General features: G+C 36.4%; 1 protein-coding gene across 2 annotated transcripts in view; it reads right to left on the bottom strand.

The window, feature by feature from the left end:
- PTPN12 (protein tyrosine phosphatase non-receptor type 12) overlaps positions 1-24,487 on the bottom strand; it is an 82,428-nt gene that overhangs the window by 8,057 nt on the left and 49,884 nt on the right. For both annotated transcript variants that reach the window (XM_067316802.1, XM_067316803.1), the window contains exons 9-13: positions 23,819-23,885; positions 23,119-23,196; positions 22,917-23,015; positions 12,093-12,178; positions 473-1,437 (exon numbers count right to left, since the gene is read on the bottom strand). In XM_067316802.1, coding sequence (XP_067172903.1) covers positions 473-1,437; positions 12,093-12,178; positions 22,917-23,015; positions 23,119-23,196; positions 23,819-23,885 — 1,295 coding nt within the window. The remainder of the gene's footprint in view (positions 1-472; positions 1,438-12,092; positions 12,179-22,916; positions 23,016-23,118; positions 23,197-23,818; positions 23,886-24,487) is intronic.

Genomic DNA, 24,487 nt, shown 5'->3' with positions numbered 1-24,487 from the left:
ATGATGAAAGATGTTACATCTACATTTTTAGGACCAGTACAATCAATAAGCGTGAATTGTTGATATTTGTGTATTTTAAGAATGCTTGTCCAAACTTTGTTTACTCAAAACTACCATTATTATATAGACACATGAAAACAAAGTGGTGAAATGAAATGACAACTGCTGCATGAGAAAAAAAATGGGACAACTAGTAAACACAGAAACAAGAAATTAATAATGCACTCATACCTTTCAGCAAACCATTTGAGGCAATTTTTCAAGTTCATAGTGCCAGAAATGTATCAGACATAGCTCATGGGCAAAAGGAAAATCAGGAGGAAAAGTGTTAGACCCTTTCTGAAGCTGCCGTACTACATAGTTTGCTTAAATTGATATTTTGAAAACTGCATTGTAAAGAAGCTTATGTTCTCCAACACTATAGATGCAACCATATTAAAAAGTAACACTTCTGAAATCCAGTGAAACCTACCTTTGCCATCTTCAGAACATGTTACGGCTGTTAAGTCTTGCCTAGCAATAGACATTGGCAATACTTTTCTGGCAGAAATGTTTTCAGTATTAGTGGCAGCAGAAACTGTGGCACTTGCGGTTGAAATATTGGATGGGCTTTTGGTCATGGCTCCGTCAAAGTTTATATCATCTGTGTCAGAATCATCTGAATGAAGAGGATTAGTAAAACAGAGGGGTGCTCGAACAGCAATAGTAGAATGATCAACTTTATCACTGGAAGGAAGTTCAACTGTGTTGTTTGATACTAGGGAGACTGTTTTAACACCCTGACGTAAGATGTCTGAAGACGTGTCTTCAGACACTGATGTACGCAGTGCATTTTCAGGCCCATGCAGTGACCACATGGCTTGTCCCTTTTCTATTAGAGGCAAACGATCTGGTCTTGGTGGAGTATCAGGAACTTGCTGACTCTGCAGACTTTCTGGTGAAGGTATTAAGGCTGTGTTAGATTGTGGCACACTGCATTCCATACATGAGTTTTGAGAAGCATCTACAAATGAATCCCCTGAAATCTGCTCCTGTGGCTTAAAGCTCTTATCAGTTACACAGGATGAAACAGGCTTAATTTTAATGGCATGTCCCCTGTTCAAGAGTGAGTTCCCCTCAAAGCTTCTTGGTCCCTCCTGAAGAGGTACTTTCTTGATTTCAAAACTTAAATTGCGTTCCAGCCTTTTCTCTGCACGTTCATTAGCTTCACTCTTCCCTGAATGTTCTGTTGATTTGTTATAATTCTCATTGAGGTCTGTTGAATGCTCTGATGAAACCATGTGCAAAACTGGCTTTGGATGGTATCTATCATTGTCCTGCCACACCGTAGTTACTGTTGGATAGGCTGAAGGAGGAGATGGTGTTAAGATTGGTGGTACTGGCTGAGGCTCTGGAGGCTGCAAGATTTCTTCTTTAGCATCTCCTTCTACAAGGCAACTGCAGAAAAAAGTGTAAGTTTTCTATATTTTGACAATATTTTAGAAAAATGTAGTAATGCTTTGATATCAATATTGAACTCAGAGCAGCACTTCTATTGCATACAGACAATGGTTATCAAACATGACTAATGCGGCAGGCAGGAACTAAATCAAAAAGTCAAAAAGTCCTTCAAAATATCACAAGGACACACATTAAGGCCTCAGCCAATCCTCACTGATGGTTTAAAGATTGCTCACTTTCAAAGCACTTTTTCAGAGAATCTCTAAGATATTCAGGCCCTCTTGTGGCAGGACTCCAGTACTTTTTTCTTGACAGAAAGTGGTTCAGAGGAACTCATCACACAGAAATCAGTTTTCAATAAAGCTAGGAAAAATCTGTTATAAAAGCCTTACATAAACTACAATACAGCCTGTTTAATACCAAACATCTCCCTTCACACCCCCATCTCCAGGAAGATTTTGATATTTGCGTATTTGACAGTTTCTCCATAGCCATAAGACTAATGAGGCAGATTCAGCTGAAGTGAGGTATATAATAACATTCGCAGTAGAACAGATACAAGTTGCAGCACAGACTAGCAAGGTCATAGCACTTACTATAGTTCATCTTAAGCATTGGTAAAAAACCCCAGCTATTTTGAGAAAGGGAGAAGCTCTTCCTGCATACAGTCAGTTTACTTTCAGATTAAATACAGAATATTTTACTATGAACATCTTGCAGAGCTGACTAGGAATTGTATATAAACAGGAATTAGTCATTTTCATTCAAAGCCTTTAAAAATGATTCCTTTCATTAAATAAGACTAATAATACACTAACAGCTGAGGTGCAAAACAATTTTGTGACAAGAATGGAAATAGAATAGAATGAAATGTTTTTAGGAGAGTTTCAGTTTCTTCAGGCTTTTGGATCATGAAAGGAAGGTACAGTCCAAGGTCTGCCACTTACTTTATTCTCAAGGGATGGGAACATCCTGCAGTCTAACCTTATCTCCAGGAGAAGGTTCCGAGTCTCCTGCTGCAGAGCTGGATTGGGGTGTTCATGGTGCTCTCCAGAGAAATAGGTTTTTATTTGCAAATGAATTCAAGACTATAACCCAAAAGTCAGGCAGCAGAGGCTTCTAAAAAGATAAAAACTCTCTCACTACCTGCTAGATGACAGACCACTGTGACAGTATTCTGCTGCCTTTGTGTAAAACCTGGGAGAACAAAGCATATCTGGCAGACTTGGAAGAAGGCATGCCAGAACAAGTCTTGCATTGTAAGGACCAGCAGGATGATATGCAGATTATGTTCCTCAGGCCCTGTGCTTTCAGGCTATCTGAACAAAACTTCTCTAATAATAGTGAATCCTACATTACTAACTCAGATGAAGAATGAGAATGAAAAAGTACTTGCAATTTTAGGGACTTGATGGGTTTTGTGAAAGAGGGGAAAAGAAAAAATCTCAGCAAGCCATCAACTACATACTGACATAAAGAAACCAAGCCTTCAGAGTTTGTAGGTGAAGTCTGACATCCAAATACAGGCTGCCATTCAATTTGAACAGTCAGAAAGCGTGTGGCTCTACCACCAGTTCTCTTGTTCCTATAAATCTTTCACGGAGGAAGCCCACACTGACATCAATAGTCTAACAGGGGCCTGACGAGTTTCAGCAACTGCACAGGAAATCCAAGAAATCTCTGCTGCATCACCACAGACAGACACATATGTAAGGTTATCAGAAATAAAAGTAACATCTTTCAAGTCCTTTTTAAGGAGACAGCTACCGAGACAGAGAGAGGCTGTCACTACTGCCAAAACATTAACAAGACTGTTTAGAGCCACGGACAGACAACAAAGAACAAACTTGCTATTAATATCACATCTCAACTGACTATAAAACAAGTACTTTAAAGCAGACATTCTGAAATTTGAACATGAATCAATTCATTTTCTGAAGAGTGACAGAGGCTAGTTGAAAACAGGCCTTGTTGCCCCAGATCCCCCTGTAGTTCTCCCAGGCACCCTCTTCCCTCTCTGCCTGCTTGAGTTTTATCACAAAGGGTTTGGGTGTGCTTCAAATTCCTTCTCCTCCTCCTCCTCTCTGTTTGTACACTGCTTTTTTGCTTTACATTAAAGACAGAAGGAGGAATACAAAGCACATCCAAACAACTTGGATCAAGATTCATTTCAGAACTGTTTGGCCTCTAGACTTCCATGAAAAATTAACCATCTTCAGAACAGGTTATTTGCTTGAATTAGTAAAGATAAACTGAGCAAAAAAAAGTCTTGCTCCAACTTAATATGAACTAAGAAAGATAGAAGAGCTTCCTTTGGATTTCCCTCCTCTAAACCAGAAATGACAAGATTACAGGCCCATAACACTGGTCAAAATTCATGAAGTTCTTCACTGACTACTGTTTAATGAAACCACTTTCCCATTTGATTCTCAAGTAAACAGAATTTCAGATTTATACACACATCCTCCTTAAAGTTATGCATGTAAGTTATGATAAACACAATACTACCCAAGTCAGCAAGCTAAAATCTGTAGCCCTGTTTAATCATCTTCCCTTCTCTTATACACAGCTAAACAGTGCTGTTAAGGATGTTCCCTATTATATTTGAAGTTGACAAATCTATTTCCTTTACTCCAGAATGAGAACTTGCAGTGATCAAATGAACAATTCTCCATCAAAATCCTTCTTGGCCTTATTACTACTGAAGATTATCCATGCATCCTCAGCTCTCCCATCTCATTTGATGACCAAATAGTGTTTTAATTTTTTTTTCAAGGCAATAGATGTCACCCAATATGTCATAATTTTCTCTGAATATGTAATGTAGACTTTTCCATTTTATTGACATCAGAGTCTTGTCATCTCACATGTTACAATGCAAATGATGTTTTTTAATGAAGCTGAAATATTAGGATATGTATACCATTTCCTAAGAGGTCTTTGTTTGGCAGTAGCTATTTCTGAAACTCTTGCCACCAAGCCATAGGGAAGTCCAAACACCTTGAGCTGACACTTAATGCTTTCTTTGTGCACTTCCTTCAATAGCTGATTTTTAGACACACTTCTCTCCCCAAAGACAGAAAATTATCTAAAGATGAAATACTAACAGTATTCGAAACAACAGAAGATGATACAGTAAAGACAGCTTGATTGGATAGTACCAGGAAATTAATGCAAAGCCCATGAAAGGGGATATTGAGACAGAAAAGCTTTGGTGAACTGAAAAATATCAGATCATTTGACAGAAAAGTAAGCTTTCTTGTACTTGTTCTTTAAATTAATTCCACGTTGCTTTCATACATTGCCAAAGCAAGCATTTCTCAAGCACAGTTCAACCTGTAAAATCAGTGTACTGAAAAACAGCCATCTCATAACTAAACCTTGGCAGTGTCTTTTCATATGCAACTGTTACTAAGTATTTTGTAATCTACTACCTCTGCACTTCCTCATACATAACCGTATAGGAAATTTCCCTAGGTGATCAAAGCAGTTTTTCACATGCTTTTATTGTCACACAATCCGAACAGTTGATACGGTACCTGATTCCCAAGTCTTGCTTGCCAAGGACCCCAAATAAAGTTAACTGCTTCTCAGCTGTCAGGTAAATCACACATCAGGTGCTGCCTCTGAGCTACCGGTTGGCCAAAAAAATTAATGGGGAGGAATTACATGTGCAAATTGTGAGCACATTTCTGGAGAATCACTTGAAAAGGCATCATCTATGAGGTAGAATTTGAACAGTTGTGATAAAGATGTATTAGCATAGGGCATTTAGCTGGGTTTCACCTAAATTCATGCCCAATTTCTATGAGGACATAAGGGTAAATCCAGACTATCTGTTATATTAACAACTGACTCTAGATTATGCTCACTGTATGTCACCTATGCCACTATCTTCAGAAATATCTGAAACAACTTGTTTAACAATTTTCAGGAAAACAACTCTTGGATGGCCACTTTTTAAACTGTTTCCTGAAGTAACTGACATTGCACACAAGGACAGAAAAGGTCAAATACTTCCTGATCTGAAGAGTTTGGCACTTGGCCCAAATATTTTCAAAAATAATATTTTTAAAGCAAACTTAAGAAATATGAGATAAGTTTGAGCCTTATGCCTAGTCCTTCTGGAATTTACAAACTCTGTATACTGGTAAAAAAGAATAGTTTGTAGCAAGACAAAAGTCTTTATCACAGGGAAAATGCATTAGGATCTTGTTCACTGCGTTTTTAAACAAAATCTGATATAAAGATTTAGCACCCATTCACCTTCATTAAATAGATTTCAGTATAAAATATAATCTTAAGATGAGTGCTAACAGTTAGACTAATTACTTAACTGTTGAAAACACACGGTTTGTGAACCCTGAGGTGTCCACAGGCTACTTCCACATGGGTCTACGAAAGCAAGATATTGTCACTAGGTTTGACATGATCTAAAGGAATCTGCAAAGCCAATGGAAAAATTTTTGGAGTATGGAAACCAATTAAGGCTGCAGTTTGCTGAAATAAAATGTCCTGACAAGTTTAAGTACCTTGGAGCATACTGAATGCTTCAGAAAGACAATCTGTCCAAAAGAACTTTCCACTAAAAGTATACACAGGAAAAAAACAAAACCCAAATGAAGTGATAAAGATGCTCTGAAATTTTAAAATGTTCTAAAAGATTGAAGGTATTGCAGATAAAGCAAAAATAAAGCCATTCTGGCCTTGATGCAAAAGGACTATATTATTAAAATACAGCACAATATAGTTCAGATTTAAATGAAACTTGGCCATTGTTCAAATGAAAACCCTTAAGTAATCTGTGGTTATTCTTTGCAGCACACTGGAGGGTTTTATTATCAAATAAAAAAGACTGATGCCAAGGTCATGGAATGCAGCCGCTATGATCAACTAAAAATAGATACCAAGCTCTACATCATCTCTGATAATTAAAATAGGAAAATTAAACTCTACATAAGCGGGCTGTAGCTAGACAACCACATTATTCTACTTCAGTATTAAATCGCTACCATCCATGTGGGAAAAAAGCTGCAGTTCACTGAAGCTGTCACAAACTGTATTACAGCAAATATATTTTACTAGAAAAAAGATTGGTTATTTTTATTCATTCCTTCTATTTTTGTATGTATTTAGTTACACAAAGATTTTTGTTTTTGAATTGCCAAATACAAATCAAAGGCTGCTAACTAATGAGTAACCAATTAACAGCTTTTATCTTAGCTCTGCAGAAAACATCAAGATAGGGTTTTGCTGAGCTTAAAATGAAGCAGAATTATATGTTGCTCTTGAACTATATTTTAATGCAGTCAGATAGAAGTCCAAGCATAATCTGATGAAAAGACAAATTGCTAAAACATTTTATCTTCTCCTTAGGAGAAGAGCATGCACATCTTCACTGTACTGCATTACTACAGAGAGCAAGTAGCGTCTTTCCTTCTTGTGAGTTTACTTCTCAGTTTGTTTCTCCATTTCTTTCAAAACTGCTTTGCCCTTCACATGTACGTTTGAGAATTTTCTGTAACCAAATTTGATTACAACAAACTCTTTTTCCAGATATTTTAGAATAAACTATGGAATACATAAATAAATGTTTCAAGGACTGTTCACTAAAGGTATGCTCCCTCCAGATCCTGAAGTTACAAATACATCTCTTGTGGACTTGAAGTAAAAGTTCCAATTGTACATGTATAGTCCTAAATGGCAAATTTAAAATTGTATTAGATATGAGGCTGTAAATAATCAAAGACAAAACTTACTTATGCCCTTTTCCTTCCTTAACCTGAAACTGACACGCCCGACAAAGAACGCTTTTCAATTCCCCATTCCTCCAAAGACATTTAATATAGATTTAAGTTCAAGGTGATTTTCATAAGAAAGGATCGTAAACTGCAAAGCCAAGTGATTTCCTGAATAAAGTGATGTTTACATTAGCAATAATCAAGGAGTAATACTTTCTCTAATTTTTTATGTTGACATCAAATACAACTATGTTAACTCAAATAACTATGTTCAAATGTCGTACAACAAATATGAATTACATGAAAGCAATACCAGGTGATAAGATAAAAGGTTGCAAAGTGATACTATTCCAGAACCTCTGTAAAACAAATACAATTAGATACTTCACACTGAGTTTGTAGGGACAGTAAAAAGAAGAATTTTCAAAGAGATTTAATAGCCTAAAAAGATACTTGTAACAGGCAAAAATGATGTTTTAGACATAAAAGAAGCCTACAAGAGTACAAGTTATAGTTTGTAGTATTCCCTCCTCAAGACTTCCCCAAGCCAGTGCAAGCACTAAAGAGATTAATTATCCCTCCCTGAATAAGCTTGTTGCCTTACATCAAAAAAAATTCTTTAGTGGCATCTCATCCCTACTTAATAGGGACATGAGATTTAACTTTCTACAAATCTGAAGATAAAAATTTAAAGATAATGCAGAGACTATCTGTCCTATGATCCTGTCATTAACAAGAATAAAGACAGCCAAGAAAGCCACTTTTATAGAAAAACTACTACAATGTACCAGTGGTTAGTCATTCAAAAAGTACTCTTAGTAGGACAACGAGGAAGGTTCAGGGCACATGGTACTCAGGACTGCAGCCTGGAGAAGTACCCTCAGCAGACCTGAGCAAGCCCTCCAGGTCAGGTTTTCAGTCTCTCCACTCAGATAACGATGGGCAGAAACCGCCCGGTTGAACTACAAGAAACTGATTTCAGCTCAAGCAGGTAATCTAACACAGATTGTAGTCTGAGGTTTTCTTCTCCCTTGTGGATCAGACACCATGGCAAGAATTTAGTCCATTTAGTCAAGTAAATATTTAGTCAGGTAGTTAGTATGTATTGTCTAGCTGAATTTACATTGAAACAAGAACCAAACAGGCTACAGGACATACTGGAATCTGGATATATGATCCTCTCTGAATACCTCCCAGAGGTCTTCTGCAGTCCTCTCATTACTGCAAGCTCTTATTGCCAAGCTCAGAAAAATTCTGAAATTATAATTGCTTTGACCACCTGAGTGCAGATGAGATCAGAAGCTGATGGGGGGGAGCCACAGGAAAAACAATACTATCTTTGGTGATCACAGACAATTGAAAGGCAAGGTACTAAGCATCTAATCTGTCCCCAGAACAAGCTATTCTATCAATATTGACACACATCAAGGTCATGTGCTTAACAGAAAAAAAGTGTGTGTGTGGGGGAGTACGAAAGACAGGAAAGTTGAAAGAACATGCCAAAACATGCATTCTGAGAGTCTCTAGAGGAGCAAAGACCAAGGTAGGAGAGGGGGGAAAGACAGAAGACAAACCTATCCCTTAAAGAAGGCAATTTACTCTGAGAAACAGATTAAATAAATTGGCATTTGATAAAGCCAGAAATAGTGCAATAAATGCGTACTGTCAAGTGCCACAGGAAGGTCAGGAATCACCATACTGGATGAGAGACAACCCTCCAGCTGGGCAAGGAGACCACCTGTTGGGAATGTCCCAGTAATTCCAGAGACTGAGCTGGCCTCCGTCTGTACTGTTACGAACTGTGATATATACTGTGACTGTTATAAAGGTCAGTGAACTGAAAAATTCATAGCAGTCAGAAGTCACAGCCTTTCTCCACTGAAATTTCCCTGTCCTAATTAGTCTCTTAAGACATAACAATGTTCTGTTCCTCTGCAGATGAGATGTCACCATTCCATCTCAGTAAGTAGGCTCAGGGCTGTCAGAAAAAAAAACCTAACAGGAGGCAGAATCATTACCATCTAGGCAAACATAGCTTGGTCTGATAGTAATATGGGAGACAAGCATCCTGAGTTCGAAATGCAAACCAGTCTTCCTCCTGTAGGGTCAGGATCATCTCAGGCAGGGTCCCCTGAAATCAAGCTGGCAGATAGTACTGTTCAGCATTAGTCCCTATATTTCTTTCTGCTTTAGAAAACAGCAACTGTTAACCCCTCCCCTTAAAACAAATATAGAAGTTACTTTACTTTTTCATTTTCTAGAGCCAACTACATCATGGCATATGAAGAATTTGAAAGGTCTTATTCCTTCTTAAACACTTTAGGATTAGCAACTTGTTTCTAACTTCCTCAGAGACACTGCACATAGAATTCACTTAAGTATACATTTGGCGGGCAACCTAAAAATGTTAATAAACAAAATATTTGCAGTAAATTGCCAGAGAAAATTCTAAATCAAATTAAAAATTCTGGTTAAACTGAATATTTTCAGATTATCTGTTGTGTGCAAACTAATCTGCAAGTCAATTGGTTTTAGACACCATTTGAAAATATTAACTACACAAAAGATATAGTCAAATATGTAAGACAGTTGTATCAAGGTATTTCTATAGTTATATAAAGAGAAGTAATAGAAGGAACATGAAAAAAGTGGTAAGAGAATGGTTTAGCGTGGGGGGAAACTATAGATGCAATAAGGATATGTATCATGTTTAACAAAGATTTCTCCATATTGGCATTAAGTTAAAATCTTTCATGAATTCTGCTCTCCCATTCTCTCCATGAAAAAGATGTCAAGCTATGCTACAACATCTAGGATACACAAAACCTGGGTCAAAGTCCTGACTGAATCAGGAGGCAGATTTGTAAAATTACCTCCCACAGCAACATGGGTAATTAGTGGGTATTTTGAGCAGATGTGTCTTTCCTCAGAAGCTTCTTCCATGGAGGATGCAGTTAATTGTTTTTCCAAAAATAATCTTTATTTGAAAAAGACAACAGCTTTGCTAAACACTTCCCTTTATTCACCTATAAGAAACCAATTTTCCTGCCACTGTTAACACCAGATTATTTCTTAGGTGGAAAAGTATGAGTTTGTGGAAATAGGCTCAAAAGAAACTAGGTTTTATAAAAGATGAAAAGATTTTAACTTAATCATGCAGTAAGTAAAGAACAATAAAATGCAGAGAAGATGGAGCAGATATGTGCTATAAAATGAATTAAGTACATATGATTATTACAGAAATAGACAAGTTCAAGGATAGAGGAACACTGGTTACCAGACTCCTCTGTCATCACCTTAAACCATATAATTGGATACGATCACATTACCTTCAACCTAAGATAAAAGTTGCATTATGCACACAGCGTTTAAACTGTTCCATTTGTTTATGGAGAGCCCCAAATTGGTTCCACCTCTTTCGATGTCTTCTGCTCCTCTAATTTCTGCTTCCCATAACTAATACTAAGTTAACTAGGTTACCTGTAGCAGCTGCTAATATCCTTATCCTATTGTATCACTAATGGTTGTTATATATTATTTCCAATGCTATCTTATTGCAAATACCATGCCAATGGCTATTAAAGACTTAAAATGACAGGTCTATTTATGGTAGTTCTCTGATACCCACAGTAAGTGGGCATTAGAGTTGCATGCAATATTCCAGATCTGGCCCAGATTACTAGTTGGATCAAAGCGGAATGCTTACACACCTAGTCTGAAACTAAATTCATTTCTGTAACAATGAGATGATGTACTGAATTTACATATACATTGCTACCCATTGAGTCACCAATTTTTAGATGGCTTTCTATGTCCAGTTAGATTTTATACATACACATATATATAAGCACTCTTCCCTTACCCAAGCTAAAATATTTTAGAATTTAAAATTCATTTTATTATATAATTGCTGCTCTAATATTTCCAGCCCCTCAAAAAGGGACTCATCTTCCTGCATTGTTAGCGCCCCACCAACTACAGAACAAGAAAGAAGGGATTAATTCTCATCTTCTACCTTAAATCATTGAAGCATCAAATGAATAAAAGTTCCCACTACTGATCTGACATTGCACTACTCCAGTTTGATTTTATGCTAGACTATTAATTGCATCATTCTAAAACTTTAGGAAATACAAGTGCTTATTTTAAGTGGTAAGCAGTTGAAAGAACTCCAAAGGAAAATCCTGTCTAAAGCAGACAGTAGCTCCATCAAAAGGCACCTACATTTTTCCAGTAGGTATCTAGGGAACTTACGCACTTACTTCAAGAAAGTTGCTTGCTTAGGTGTCTAATGCTCGGGCTGGGTACCAATGTTAGACAGACTGGATCTGTTAGCTCACATTTACTTTTGGCTTCTATAAAATCAAGTCCACATATTTTAGGAACTAGAGAGGATCGTCTACTTTTTCCTCTGTTGAATGGAAGGATTGGTGAGGCCAATCTTCTTACAAAGAAAAACATTTTGTTACCGTACTCTAGTCAATAACAATCCTTGTCTGTGAGGTAACATTTTCTTGAACAAATGCATATTTGTTATTGCATTTTTGCCTCCCAAAATTCATGTTCAGTCATTGTTGAGCCTATTTTGAAGTGTCAGTGTATTGCTACTGTCATCTAGAAAACTTGGAGCATAAGCGGATCTAATATCTGTCTACTGAAGGGTATGCTTGTCTGCTTGTATTCTGTCATTGCAAGATTGGTAAATTCAAACACGGATTTTGCAAAGATAAAGCTTTGCATTTACAAAACTAATTACAAGGCTTCTATTTCTATTAAGTCTTCTTCTATTAGGTCTATCAATAGAAGCTGTATCTTAAAAGTCTTTATAGTATCAACTAGTTTGATTCTACTTTTTTCTATGAAACAGGTCAATCTGTCAGCTTAAAATAGTGTATTTACATAGTTAACTACCTGCGGGTCCGTGGAGGCTTTGGTGGTGGAGAATCCTGTTTCTCAGCATCTGAAGGACTGACAGCATTCTCTGTATTATTTTCATCCTAATTAAAAGAAAAAGATTTCATTCATAGCTGAAAATTTTTTTTTTTGTTCATAGCTGTAAAGCTGACAGAAACATAATATTTAAACCCTAAGGTCCAAATATCCATTATAATACATGGAAATAATGCATGGCAATACTTAATTTTTTTGGCCAGCATATACTGAGATCACTTTCCAATTTACACACAGATTAAATTCTACACTAAATTCACAATAGTATTTTATATTTTGTGCATCCATTTTCAAATATTTCTGACCAAATTTTTTGTTTTGCATGTCACTGAATATGCTGCTAGAGAAAATTCTCAAAAGCTAATCTTCCAGGTTAGTAGTGAGCAAGCTCCTTTACCACCTCCACATTATTCATATACAGAGCACTTATTTTCTAGTCAGTGTAATTATTTTCACTTGTACAATCAGTCCATTTAACATGAGACTAATCTACACTGCAATAAGAAAGTGAAATTTTCAGCAACTGCAAGTCAACAAGTGGATTAGGTTTAATGCACTGTTTTAAAACACTTTCAAACTGTCTCCCTTTCATGTACAATGAAGTTTAACACATTCTGCAGAGCACAAAGACTTTTATTTTATTTCAGGATGACCATAAGATACATATAAACAGATGACACAAAAATCTAAAGCTGATATACCATTTCCATGCATGTGCCACAGCCGTAGATCCAACAAAACCAAGGAGGAGCTTAGTGTTATCTTGAGTTTAGTATGTATTTTATTTAAAAAAAATTTCTTGCAGGGGTTTTTTCTTTTGAAAACTAATTAAAATAAGAAAAACATCTCAGAACCTAAGTAACTTATTTCAAAGCACAATATCAATTTTAAGCAATGGGCCTACTACCTTTCAGCGTACCTGTTCAGGCTTGGTGAGAGACTGACCTTGTATACAACACAAGCAAAAGGAAATTCCCTGTTTCTTTCTGCTTCAAATCAGATAGTTACATTTGAATTAGAAAACACCCTTTCTAAGGCTGGTAAACATTTTTAGCTTTGGGAGATATAACATAACTAAGCTATTTCAACAGCTAACTACCCTCACTTAAAGGTATACTGTACTTTGTTAAATCTAAATTTAATTTCCATTACCAGTCATTTTAAACGGTTATCTTATCACTGTCTGCTGGTGTGAAGAGTCTATTATCAAACTCTATTCCCCAGTATGCTAACTGAAGCGAAGCTTTTCCGGTGAAGAATTAATCTTTTAATCATTCCTATTGTTCTTCCCTGAAACTCAAACCTTCATTAAGTAGCTGTCCAATCCAATATTCCAGAAGTGCTCCAGCAGAGGAAAATACTATCTTACTCCTGCTCTCTATTGTTCATGTATCAATGGGTTGTGTTAGCCTTTTCAGCCAAATTACATCATTGTCCTCTTGATTATCAATTGTAACTGTCAAGCTTTTTGGAGTGAGTTTCAATCAGCAGATAAAAGCCACTTACATTTACATGGCCACAAATGAAGCAGGTGACTAAGTTCCCATTATAGTCAACCAAGATTCATTGGTTTTGAGCCATGAGAGCTCACCGAACTATTCAAGTTACCAGCCAGTAGGATGGAGATGAAGGTAACAGATCAGTTGGCTCCACTGACTATACTTGAAGTTTAGACACAGCTTACATGCAAAGCCTCATTTCAATCTGAATTCTGCCCTTTTCATTCCTGGATGTAAGCCTTTACATTTGCAGTACTGAAGTACACTCACGCTCAACTTGCTAAACGGTCCAGATCTTTCTGCATCCATGTCATAATACATTGTTTCTCTTTAAGTCTTTGTCATCTCAAAACTATTCATAATGATTTGGAGTTTTCCAGGAGTGACGGATTAAAATAAAATAAAATAAGTAGTAATAGTATGAGGTCAGCTGATCCTGTTGTCCCCTACTGAACTAGAATTATTATTCAGTGGATGACTCTCAAATTGAAGTGCACTGTGAACTAGATTTAATACATTTAATTAATTCTTTTTTGTATCATTTTAACTTCTTAATAAATAAAACCACACAGTTATTGAAACAGCTGATGAGGCATTGACAAGTAGTATCAATGCTACGCTTGATGTGTAAACCAAATGCAGGATCAAGTTTATTTTATCTAGGCACAACACTACTTAAGTCCTTTGACAGTTTTCCAGGGCTAATTCAAAAATAGTAAGGGTCCAAAGAACTTTTAAACACCAACTGCAAATTATTCCAGACATGCTATTTAACAAGATCATCTTACCATACCTCTCAAATCCTCTCCGTTCAAACACACACAGAAGTCATTTCCAACTTTTCTGCATTGGTTCATGGGTGACTGTTCAGACTGTTTTTGTCTTTAATATGCTTGAAAACAAACAGCATTGCCCTCACTCAGGGAGAAAGCCATACAGAAGATTGGTGCCAAAAACACTGAGGATCCCAGTGTCCAATAGCAACAATGGTTTCCTACCCATCTGTTGTTTCCCCCCTACCCCAAGCTGTGCAAACAGGGTAACCTCTGAACCTGTCCAATATCCAAACATTACTACAGATGGCACTAAATGCATTTATAGTGTATCAAAAAGATCCCCTTAATCATCTGTACTAGTAACTAGAGTTAGAAACTAATGCAACTGCTTCCTGAGAAAAGGAAGGGCTGTTCTGCCTTGTTTCAACACCATAGCACATCAAAGCTTCACTAGAAACAGGTAGGGCAGAGAGATACTAGAAAGAGTGAGACCTTCAGAGAAACAATTTCTTCCCCTTGCCACTAACTTCTTTACCCTACATCTGATCAGAAAAGCATTCTGGTTCAGTTCTGCCATGATGAAGTTTTGAGGAACACAGATTTCAGATTTACGCACTCTGCTTTCTACAAGGCACTGACAAGGGAAAGGGTGGGCCTTTTGGCAGCAGTGGAGACCTTAACTTGTCCAGAATACAGATCCGCAGCTGCACCTCCGTCCTTCTACATTTGTAGAGTGAACTATTTGTGCACAGAATTTTTCCCAAGATATGGCTTTCTCCCAGGAAGGGAAAAACCCTATTAATAAAGAAGTTAACATATGTCAAAGTTTTCTAAACTCTGTACATACACAGTAAGCTCAGTTTCTAGTTGAAACAGGCAAAAGTAACTAAAGAGCCACAAAGTACTCTGTCATTTTTGCTACTATTAATAAAGCATATGGATACACCTTGCAAAAAGTGTCCAGACTCAGGTGTCTGAAGCATATATGCAACAACAGTTTACAGAAAAAACAGAAGAAACAAGTTTGGGTGCCAGATTAGGTCACACCAGTGTAAATTTAGCCACTGTGAGATGCTACGAAATCAGTTAGTCTCAACTTTTAAAAATAAACTCCACAAATAGCCCTTCATTTAAATTAGTTGATCTATTTACAGCTCTGTTTACAAGATGACATAACTGCTCTGCTTATCAAGTTAGTTACTGCTGTCCTGTGATACAATACTTGTGAATCTAATTTTGAATATGACAAAATGGTACCTTTATATTCAATCCCAGAGAAGAAGCCCATGGTTACACGTACTTTATACACTGGGAAGACTTCAGGCCAGCTACATGTTCAGAAGCTTTTGGTTCCACATTAGGTTAAATGAGGATCCATTTACTCTGTTTTAGTCACTTTAAATCAGGAATAAGAATGTTATAGGAACTATTGTCACCTTCTTGTCCAAGAAGGACCTCACTAATTTAACTAGTTCAACTGACTGACATTTCTGTGAAGGCAACATTCACTTTTAGACAACCTATATCCTAATGAAGTGAAGCATATTTACTGACAAAGCTTTACAGGCGTTAGCCAGATGCGCTAACCCACATAGGAAAGAAAACAGTCCCCACATGCAAACTTTACTTCTCTGTCATGAGAGGTGATGAACAACCAATATTTTGAGCATCCTTGAGTAATACCAGCTTGCAGATTTTGTTTTCTGTCAGGTATTGAAACACGTGAATGGGTAAATGTGTAGAATTATTAGCACAGAGTGGAAGAGAGGAAGTTCAACTGTAAAAGTGAATGCAGGCTGTCTCACAGAGATGACCTCATTCACTGAGAAGAACAGATGGCAGAATTACGAAAAAAACCCTTCCAGCCTTCCTAATCACAGCTTATTGGCATCAGTCAACACTGCTAACACTCTGCTGCTTCTCTAGACAGATGTTGTATTGTAGGGTAGAATACAAAGCGAAAAGCATCAGCTTAAAAAAAACAGAGGCAAGCATATATAGTCCACAAGGCTATCATGTAGAATTGATTTTTAAAATGGATTAGGAAACATGCAATTTATTCAATGAAATAGAATTGTTCAGTGCACCTCTCTGCTTTCTTACAGAAGCTCTCTCCTCTATCCCATTATGGTGGGCTTCTTGCTGCAAGAACACAAAAGCATTAACAGTACGTGGGGAAATAAAAATAAGAGCTTTCCCCATATTTGCTTCTATACGGATCAACTGCTGAACTGTTCAGGAGCTCCAGTGTCCTTGTTGGGCTGATTTGAAGGAGCAGTTGCTCAGACCAAATCAAAATGCTGGTAGCAGTTAGGAACTTATAGGTATTCTGTTAAATTTTGCACAACATTAAAATCTTTCTACTATTTTGGTAATCTCAGCCTAGAAATGTAATAAAAAGTGATAGAAACTGTAAATTTATTTCAAGAAATACAATACTGGCAAAAGTGCTTAGTTAGAAAAATCTAAACAATCTAAGCAAGGTCTTTTCCCACCTTCCTCCTCCAGTGGAGGAACCACAAAAGTTTGAGTCTGAGTCACTAGCTTTGAGCTAATAGAAGATCACAGTTTTAGACTGTGATTTTAGATTTCCCAGGCATTCCTTAAGATTCAAAATTTTTTGTTCAGGAATTGTAATACATAATTTTCTTTTGGAACTTATACTAGAAACATCTAATTTCATTCAGAAACCTTTTGTGCTGGTAGAGCACTAGCAAATTCATTGCAAAGACTCTTCTAGAAGTAATGTCAGGGTTGCCCTTAAAAGAGATTTAGGCATTCTTTTTGTTCTTATCATACAGCAGCATGGGAACCACAGAGCATCAGTAGATAAAAAGGAGAAATATTTCATACAAATAATTCACTGAAATGATTCTGATTAAATAAAACTTTCCAAGCACAGGCAGTAAGATAAATGTCTCTGAAGACATAAGTTTGGGGGGGTTCTTTTTAGAATGCTATCATGGCCAAAAATATCTTTCCAAACTGCAAAACAGTGAAGAGAATTTCAACAGTGAAGCCTTTTCACATATTTTCAAAGCATTAATGTTTTTGAATATCAACATTCTTCTATAACAGCTGATTCTTCTACAGCATCCTAAAAGGGTGATCAGTTGCATCAACAGTACTCTGTCATTTTTATAGACTAAAAGCAAGACATACCTAAGAGTACTAGTGATGTCATATCTTGCAGAAAATGTTTAATAAAAGTTTTCTATTAGTGGATAAGGGCAAAACACAAAGACTTGCAGTTCTGTACCATGTTTGTTTTTGTTAACTGTCAAAATTCAACATGAAATGTTCTTAAACATATAGTAGACTAACGTATTGATTTTCAACTTGAATCAATTTTCCTTTTTCCGCATACAGAACATCCAATTTCATGGAATTTTATCCAACTCCTAGATTATCCAAAACAACCATGCTTAATTTCAGATCATGGAGATACCTCCCAAATAGCTCATAAAATATTCTACTGCTACAAGTCTGACTAATACCTTATCAGATGATCAACATTTATGACCTCACATTTATTTCACAGCATCCAAACACAAAACCAAGTATAACTCGGTTTTGTGATTCATGATTTACACATTCAGTATTATTTTATACAGTTATATTTCTAAACATTCACAATAAAAAGTACAACTATAGTGCAATAGTATACAATTACCTCACTGTACTCTATCATCATATGTAGATTTCCTACAAGTTTTTGAATCCTTGAATCAACTCTTATTAGAATTTACAATTCAATTAGAATTCTATTTTAAATACTGCACATTTTTTTGGTTGACATTTTACAGTATTGTTTCCAGCATGGCAGAGGTGGCAAGCTCACAAAAACACATGCTTGGGATTGTGTCTCAGCTACTTCCTGGTGAATACTACTGCTCGTTGCCAATCAGATTAACTTTTTCCTGTGATGCTACTGGCAAACACCATTTGCAACTTAGGTAACTTAAACCTATCGAGCAACTGAAATAGCAAAAGCAACTGGACAGTAAAACCATGAAACCAACTCTATAAAGTACTATCAGTGTGAAATAAATGAACAGGAATTTTTTTCATCTTTTAGCAGTATGATCTCCTGTATAACTAACAATATTATGTCCAGAGTAGGCATATTCTTTTCTTTGGAACTGTTTTCACCAAACAATTAAAACCCTGGAGTGTAGAGGATTGCACAGTGGCCACTGCTTCCAAACCTTCAGAAAGCATGAAGCAAGGATTTTGGTTCATACCAAAGAAGTTTCATAATATAATGGAAACAATTTTTGTCTGTCTTTTTAAGAGTTGTCTAAAGACCTCACCCTTAACATGATCATATTATTTACCCGTCAGATGGCTACTTGTTTTCCTGGCTGAAATCTGAGAAGCAGAACGATCCAGACAAGCCCTCGCTGCTGTTGTTGGTATGACTTAGACTAGCTACCACACAATTCTGAAGTAAATGAATAAAGGAATATAAATCAAAATGATCAAGCATTGTGATATTTTAAATCCATCATAGCTACTACTTCCAATATATGACCACTGCATGTGGACTTGGGCAACCACAGCGAAAAAGCAGCTACAGCTTCCCCACACTCTAAAGCTGTAGTTTGTAGAGCAAAGTAAGCTATTAGATACCAAAGCACTGTGAGCAAAGTCAGCTTTGCTTCCGCTAAACAACTAAATTATGTAGTTATGCTATGCCACCACTATAAATTGTGGATGAATTTTATGACTGTTATTAATATTAAGCATCGTTTAGATACAATTAAAAAAATAGTCCAAACCTAATCAGTTCCAAGGCCAGAAGACAAGATACATTCAAATCATCCAAAAATTTGCCACAGGGATGCCAATTTCTTGCCCCTAGCACATCGTTAGAATAAGTTATCTTGAGATAACACATTTATTTCTATATATCCATCTAATACCTCTCACTCCCCCTCCCCACAATCAGGAAAAAGTCTTCCTATAGGATCAATTCTAAAGACTGAAGATTCACTACTAATAGACAGAGTAAGAGCTAGGAAGCAAACTTAAGATCCTACACTATAATTTAATAAAGCACTTTGAAACTTTTCTGTACCAAAATTTATGTTTCATGTTAAAACAAACATTCTGGGACATATCCCCTAGTTAAAAAAAATGAACTAGAACATTTTGGGGAATAACCTGACATGTATTCTTTTGCCACAATAACTTAACAGGTGTTATATACTGCATACATAATACGTAATGTTATATTAATGTTATGTTACATTAATACATAATGTTATATACTGCATACGTAATGTCCTCGAGGAGGGAAAAAGAGAGAAAGCTTTTGCAGAATAGCAAAAAGCTCCATCTCAAGTGAGCCTGAAAAATTTTAGAATCAGGCTGAAGCTACAAGGAGATCCATAACTGGATGTGTGAGGTGGGAGACTACCTTATGGAACTTAAGCAAAGGCTAAACCTACAGTTTATTCCCTGAAGGCAAAATCCCTAAGTAATAAATTATTTGGACGCAGGCATTCTTTATCTATAACTTTTTTCAGCTCTCCTGAAGCAGCACTCAAACTACAATATAAAGAAGCATCATTTCCCAACATAAGACAGACTGCACCTGGTCAGACCAAAAGATCCATTTAGTCCTGTTTCCAGCAGGACCCAAAAGTAAGTGTATGAGGAAGAATATAAGGACAAAGTAGGCATGCAATGATCCCTCTCTAGAATATTCTCCAAGAGTTTGCAGCTCTGGAACCTCATAAGCCAGAGATTAGGCCTTTAAACAAACTCATAGAAGACGACTCCACGGTGATGATATATTCACCTCAAAGCCACAGACTTTCAGCATTCAGTGGTAAGGAACTCTGCAGGTTCACATTGCGTGTTTCACCTCCTTTTACACTGAATCTGCCAGGTCTCACTGATACCTTTTAGAAAAGGTTAACAGACATCAGCTATTCACTGTTACTTATCTTATTAGCCCCTGTTTTTCCAGCCACTTCTTTTCCAGGTGGAGTCTGGTTGTTCTGTAGATAGTCTTCCAATATTTGATCCTCATCAAAACTTTTAATGTTTTAGTTCTACAATATTCTTCCGAGATAAGCAGACCATATCTGCAGTATTCAAGTTGCAAGTGTGCAAGGTATCCACACAATAACATACTGCTTTCTACTCTCTATTCATTTCCAAATAATTACTAAAATTTAATTTGCTTTGATTATTGTTAGATACTGAGATGACATTTTCATCAATTATAACCAAGATCATTTCCAAGCAAAACTCAGAACTCAGTCGATCACTGTATATTCAAGAGTTGGGATTCCTCCCTGCCTTCCCTCCATGTGCGTGTGTGTGTGTGCATGCGCACGTAGGCATGCACAGTGAATTTTCCCTTGTTTTATTTAAATCTCATAAGATGTGCAGTTCTTTAAAGTCAGCGTTTATCTTTACATACAGAGACAGCAGCAGCAAATTGCATCACCTCACTATTCAGCATTTCTTCCAGACCACTGATGTTCTGGAACACATGGAATTAGTATGAGACATTTTTGGTTCTATGTAAGCATGCAGACACTAGTCAGATTGAAGTCCAATAGCCAGATGATACTGTAGACTGATCTGTCTACTGTTTTATGACCAAAACACAAGTGATTAAGAATCACTTCTGTATAAAGTTAATATAGCTGCATGTTGCCAATCCTATCATGCTCATTTTTCAGAAATAAAATGAAAATTCACACACCAGCTAGGCTGAATATCAAGCTCCACTCACCTGTAACAAGAAACAATCTGTGATACCCATAGTGCAGTTAGCCCATCAAGTCTTTAATCATGACTGTAGAATCTCAGAACTATTGCATGAATTAATATGTTTTTTCCCCGAGAGCACTAACAGAATGGCATGCATCCTTTTTCCAGGAATGAAAAATATTTGAGGCTTTATTGAAAGCGCAACATGGAAAAGCTAAACCCCTAAATTAAAGAAATGCCTTCTTAAAAAGGCAACATGTCCAGCGTTTGAGAAAGCTGTGTGTTGACATAAGAACACTGCACCTTTGAGTGCCAACAGCAATCTCTTCTTTCATCTTTCACTTTTATGGTAAACACAACTCAGAGTTGGCAGTCCAAGTCTTCACCATTTCAAATTTAAAAACTGCTTCCATGCTTCCAGGTATTATTTCAAGGGGTCCTGAAGATACTATTGATAAGATACTATTCAAGCTCACTCTAAAAAAAATGGTAGAGCCTATACCAATTAGGTACTGAAGGGACTGAAAATTCCTGAACAAACAAAACAGATCCCATGGATAAATAGTGGTGTGTAGCACTGGGCTGTGGGAGGGATAAAGAGTATATCAATCCAAAAGCCATTCCACACATAGGTCCCAGTAGTAACCTGGGAAAGAGATATCTGAACATAAAAAAGGAAAAGACCCAAAGAGCCAAGAAGTTTAAAGGGAAGGACAGAAAGGCAAAATACCCTCAAACACTAAAATTAACAATAAGTAGTATTTATTTTCTGATGTTTTCCTTTGGTATGTGGGTAGTGTATGGAAATTCCTGACAAAGGCTTTTTTTTTTCTTCTCCAAACTTTCCACTAAATTCCAGTACAAACAGTATTTCAATACAAAATATAAGCATAACAAGATCATTTGGTGTCAGCCCTACTCAACCGCATCAAGGCTGTGTTGGGCCAAGATCAAGGTAGTAAGCACTAGCATGTAATAACCAAGTCTCAGAGAAGGGTGCTAACCTGTCAGATCAATGCTTGTGATCAACTGGTTTTAAAGTTGGGCTCAACTACAATATTTTAAGGGGGGGGAGGGGGAAGGGAGGGAAGAATGAAGTTTTTCCATTTCTAGAGTTTAAGCTAAATATAGATCAGCTAGAGTTCATTTCAGCTGTAACCACTGAGTAACAGAATACAATACAACCACTGAGTTACTGAATACAATTACACTGTAGTGTGTTTTTGTGTGTGTGCGTACACATACACACATATATGTATGTATTTATTTCAGGCTGGAGTGTTTAATTTGCTCTTTATCATCTCAGAAGACCCGGCTTAGACAAAATTTTCATTTCCTGTTGATATTACCACTTTTTGCATAAGAAGTGCCAGTCAAAGAAAGAGAACAAACAGATAAGCTGTTAGAGCAGCAACTACTGTCACCTCACCAAGCTAAGAGCTAAGAGTTTCTCAATAGTTTAAATGCCAAGTTGAAGTCCTGTAATTCATGCATGCTAGAATTCCCTCTGCTGCTTCCACCACTGCAAATGCATTTGGGATAAGCGGTAAATATTTCTTTAATTATCTGACTCAACTTTTCCAACCAAATCTTCACTATACACTAGGTACAGGCTAATTGACCCTACTGAGAAAAAAAAAACCCATACAGTAGTCTAAACAAGTTCTCTATCTTCCTTAACACCACAGAACACTTAAAAAACAGACTTTACAACAGAAACTGAATCAAAAGTTAGCAGTTATAAAAGACTGAAACGCATACGTGAAAAACAAACATACCACTCCATCTGCAATCGTCCAGTCTGCACTACTTTCATATTTTTGCAGTTGCTTTTCAAATAGTTGTGCTATGGCTCGATGAACAAGTTCATACTGCTCCTATAATGGGTTACCAGATAAAAATTAGTGCATGCGATCCTTAAAAAGAATGATGGTATATTACCTATCATATGGTAAGATCCATTGTAGAGCAAACTATTACCTTTGTTTGCACTGCAGAATGCCTTTGTGTCCTCATTTCTTGTATTAAATTAAATACATTGAATTCTTCAGGTATTTTCTGAAATATAGAAGTCAATTATATTGACTTAAATGTTTGTCAGAACAGCAATACTGAAGGTGCCAAATATGCAAAACTGTATTTAACTTTTCTAGATACAGCCAATCCATCCTCTCCCATCCAAATCTACTCAACGTTGTTTATAAGAACAAATCTCCTCCTGAATGTTTTTAAAAGCTTGCTTTACACCAGATAAGAGCATTTATAGTATTTTGAAAATGAAACATCCAATGAAAGCATTAATATGACACTTCAACGTTACTAATGCTTCATAACCTAAAAACCTCAGAATGAAATTATTCCTGTACATTTGAAACCTGGGGGGAGGGGTGAGCTGCAAGATTAAGTAAAGACTGAAAAAGTTGAATTCAAATTCACTTTATATTGAAATATATTCAAAAACAGAATATTTGCAAATTTACAGTGTCTTTTTTAAGATAACTTACAGTCAAAGGAAAGTAAATTCGTACTAAAGCATGACTGATGAAACTATTCATCCAACTTGACAAAAGAATTTTGGAATGTGTTAGATATTTCACTATTTTAAAGCATTTGGAAGCTTTCTTACGCATTGTTATGAAATGATGGAATGCCACAAATTTGTTCTTTTAAGATTTCTTACCCCAGCTTTAAGCAAATTCCATGTATAATCTATGGCACAGATGGCTCCTGTTCTTCCACACCCTGCACTATGAATATAAACAGTTAGGTTGTTAGAATTATTTTGAATGGTTAAAAAGACACTATAAGTTTCACATTTCCGGAGTCCATGTGAAAACAAAAAATCGCTTCAGTTAAAATCCCTCAACCATGATTTTCATCTGGCTCAGTCTGACACTACAATATGCTTTAAGATCAAGAATTTAGCAGTGTAAAATGAAGTAGGTTAAGTTTTTAAATGCATAGCCAATTGGAATTCCAATTGTTAGAAATGTTTCTGTGCTGACATTTTTATTGTCTCTTTCCTCACACTATTATTAGTTACCACTGCTTCAATAGTAAGGATTTTGTCCAAGTTTAATGATAGACATGTTATATAGCAGAATAAAACATGTTTAAAGAGTCCCCCACTTCTGATTCAGTATATCTGTATTTTATATAACAAACTTAAATGAGTGATAAAAAGTCACAGTGAACTGCCACATTTATTCTGCCTAATAGCATGAATTTATCCATTTTATAGATAAAGAGTTATAATCCATGCATATTCATTACATTATAATTATACTGTTGTAGTAAACTAGCTCAACAATTTTATTGGTATTCAAGAGATGAACAGGACAAAGAAGTA

This window comes from Apteryx mantelli, chromosome 1, assembly GCF_036417845.1.
Source record: "Apteryx mantelli isolate bAptMan1 chromosome 1, bAptMan1.hap1, whole genome shotgun sequence".
NCBI classification, from domain to species: Eukaryota; Metazoa; Chordata; class Aves; order Apterygiformes; family Apterygidae; genus Apteryx; species Apteryx mantelli.
The sequence above is the reverse complement of the archived record's forward strand: the minus strand, read 5'-3'. Positions and strand labels throughout refer to the sequence as shown.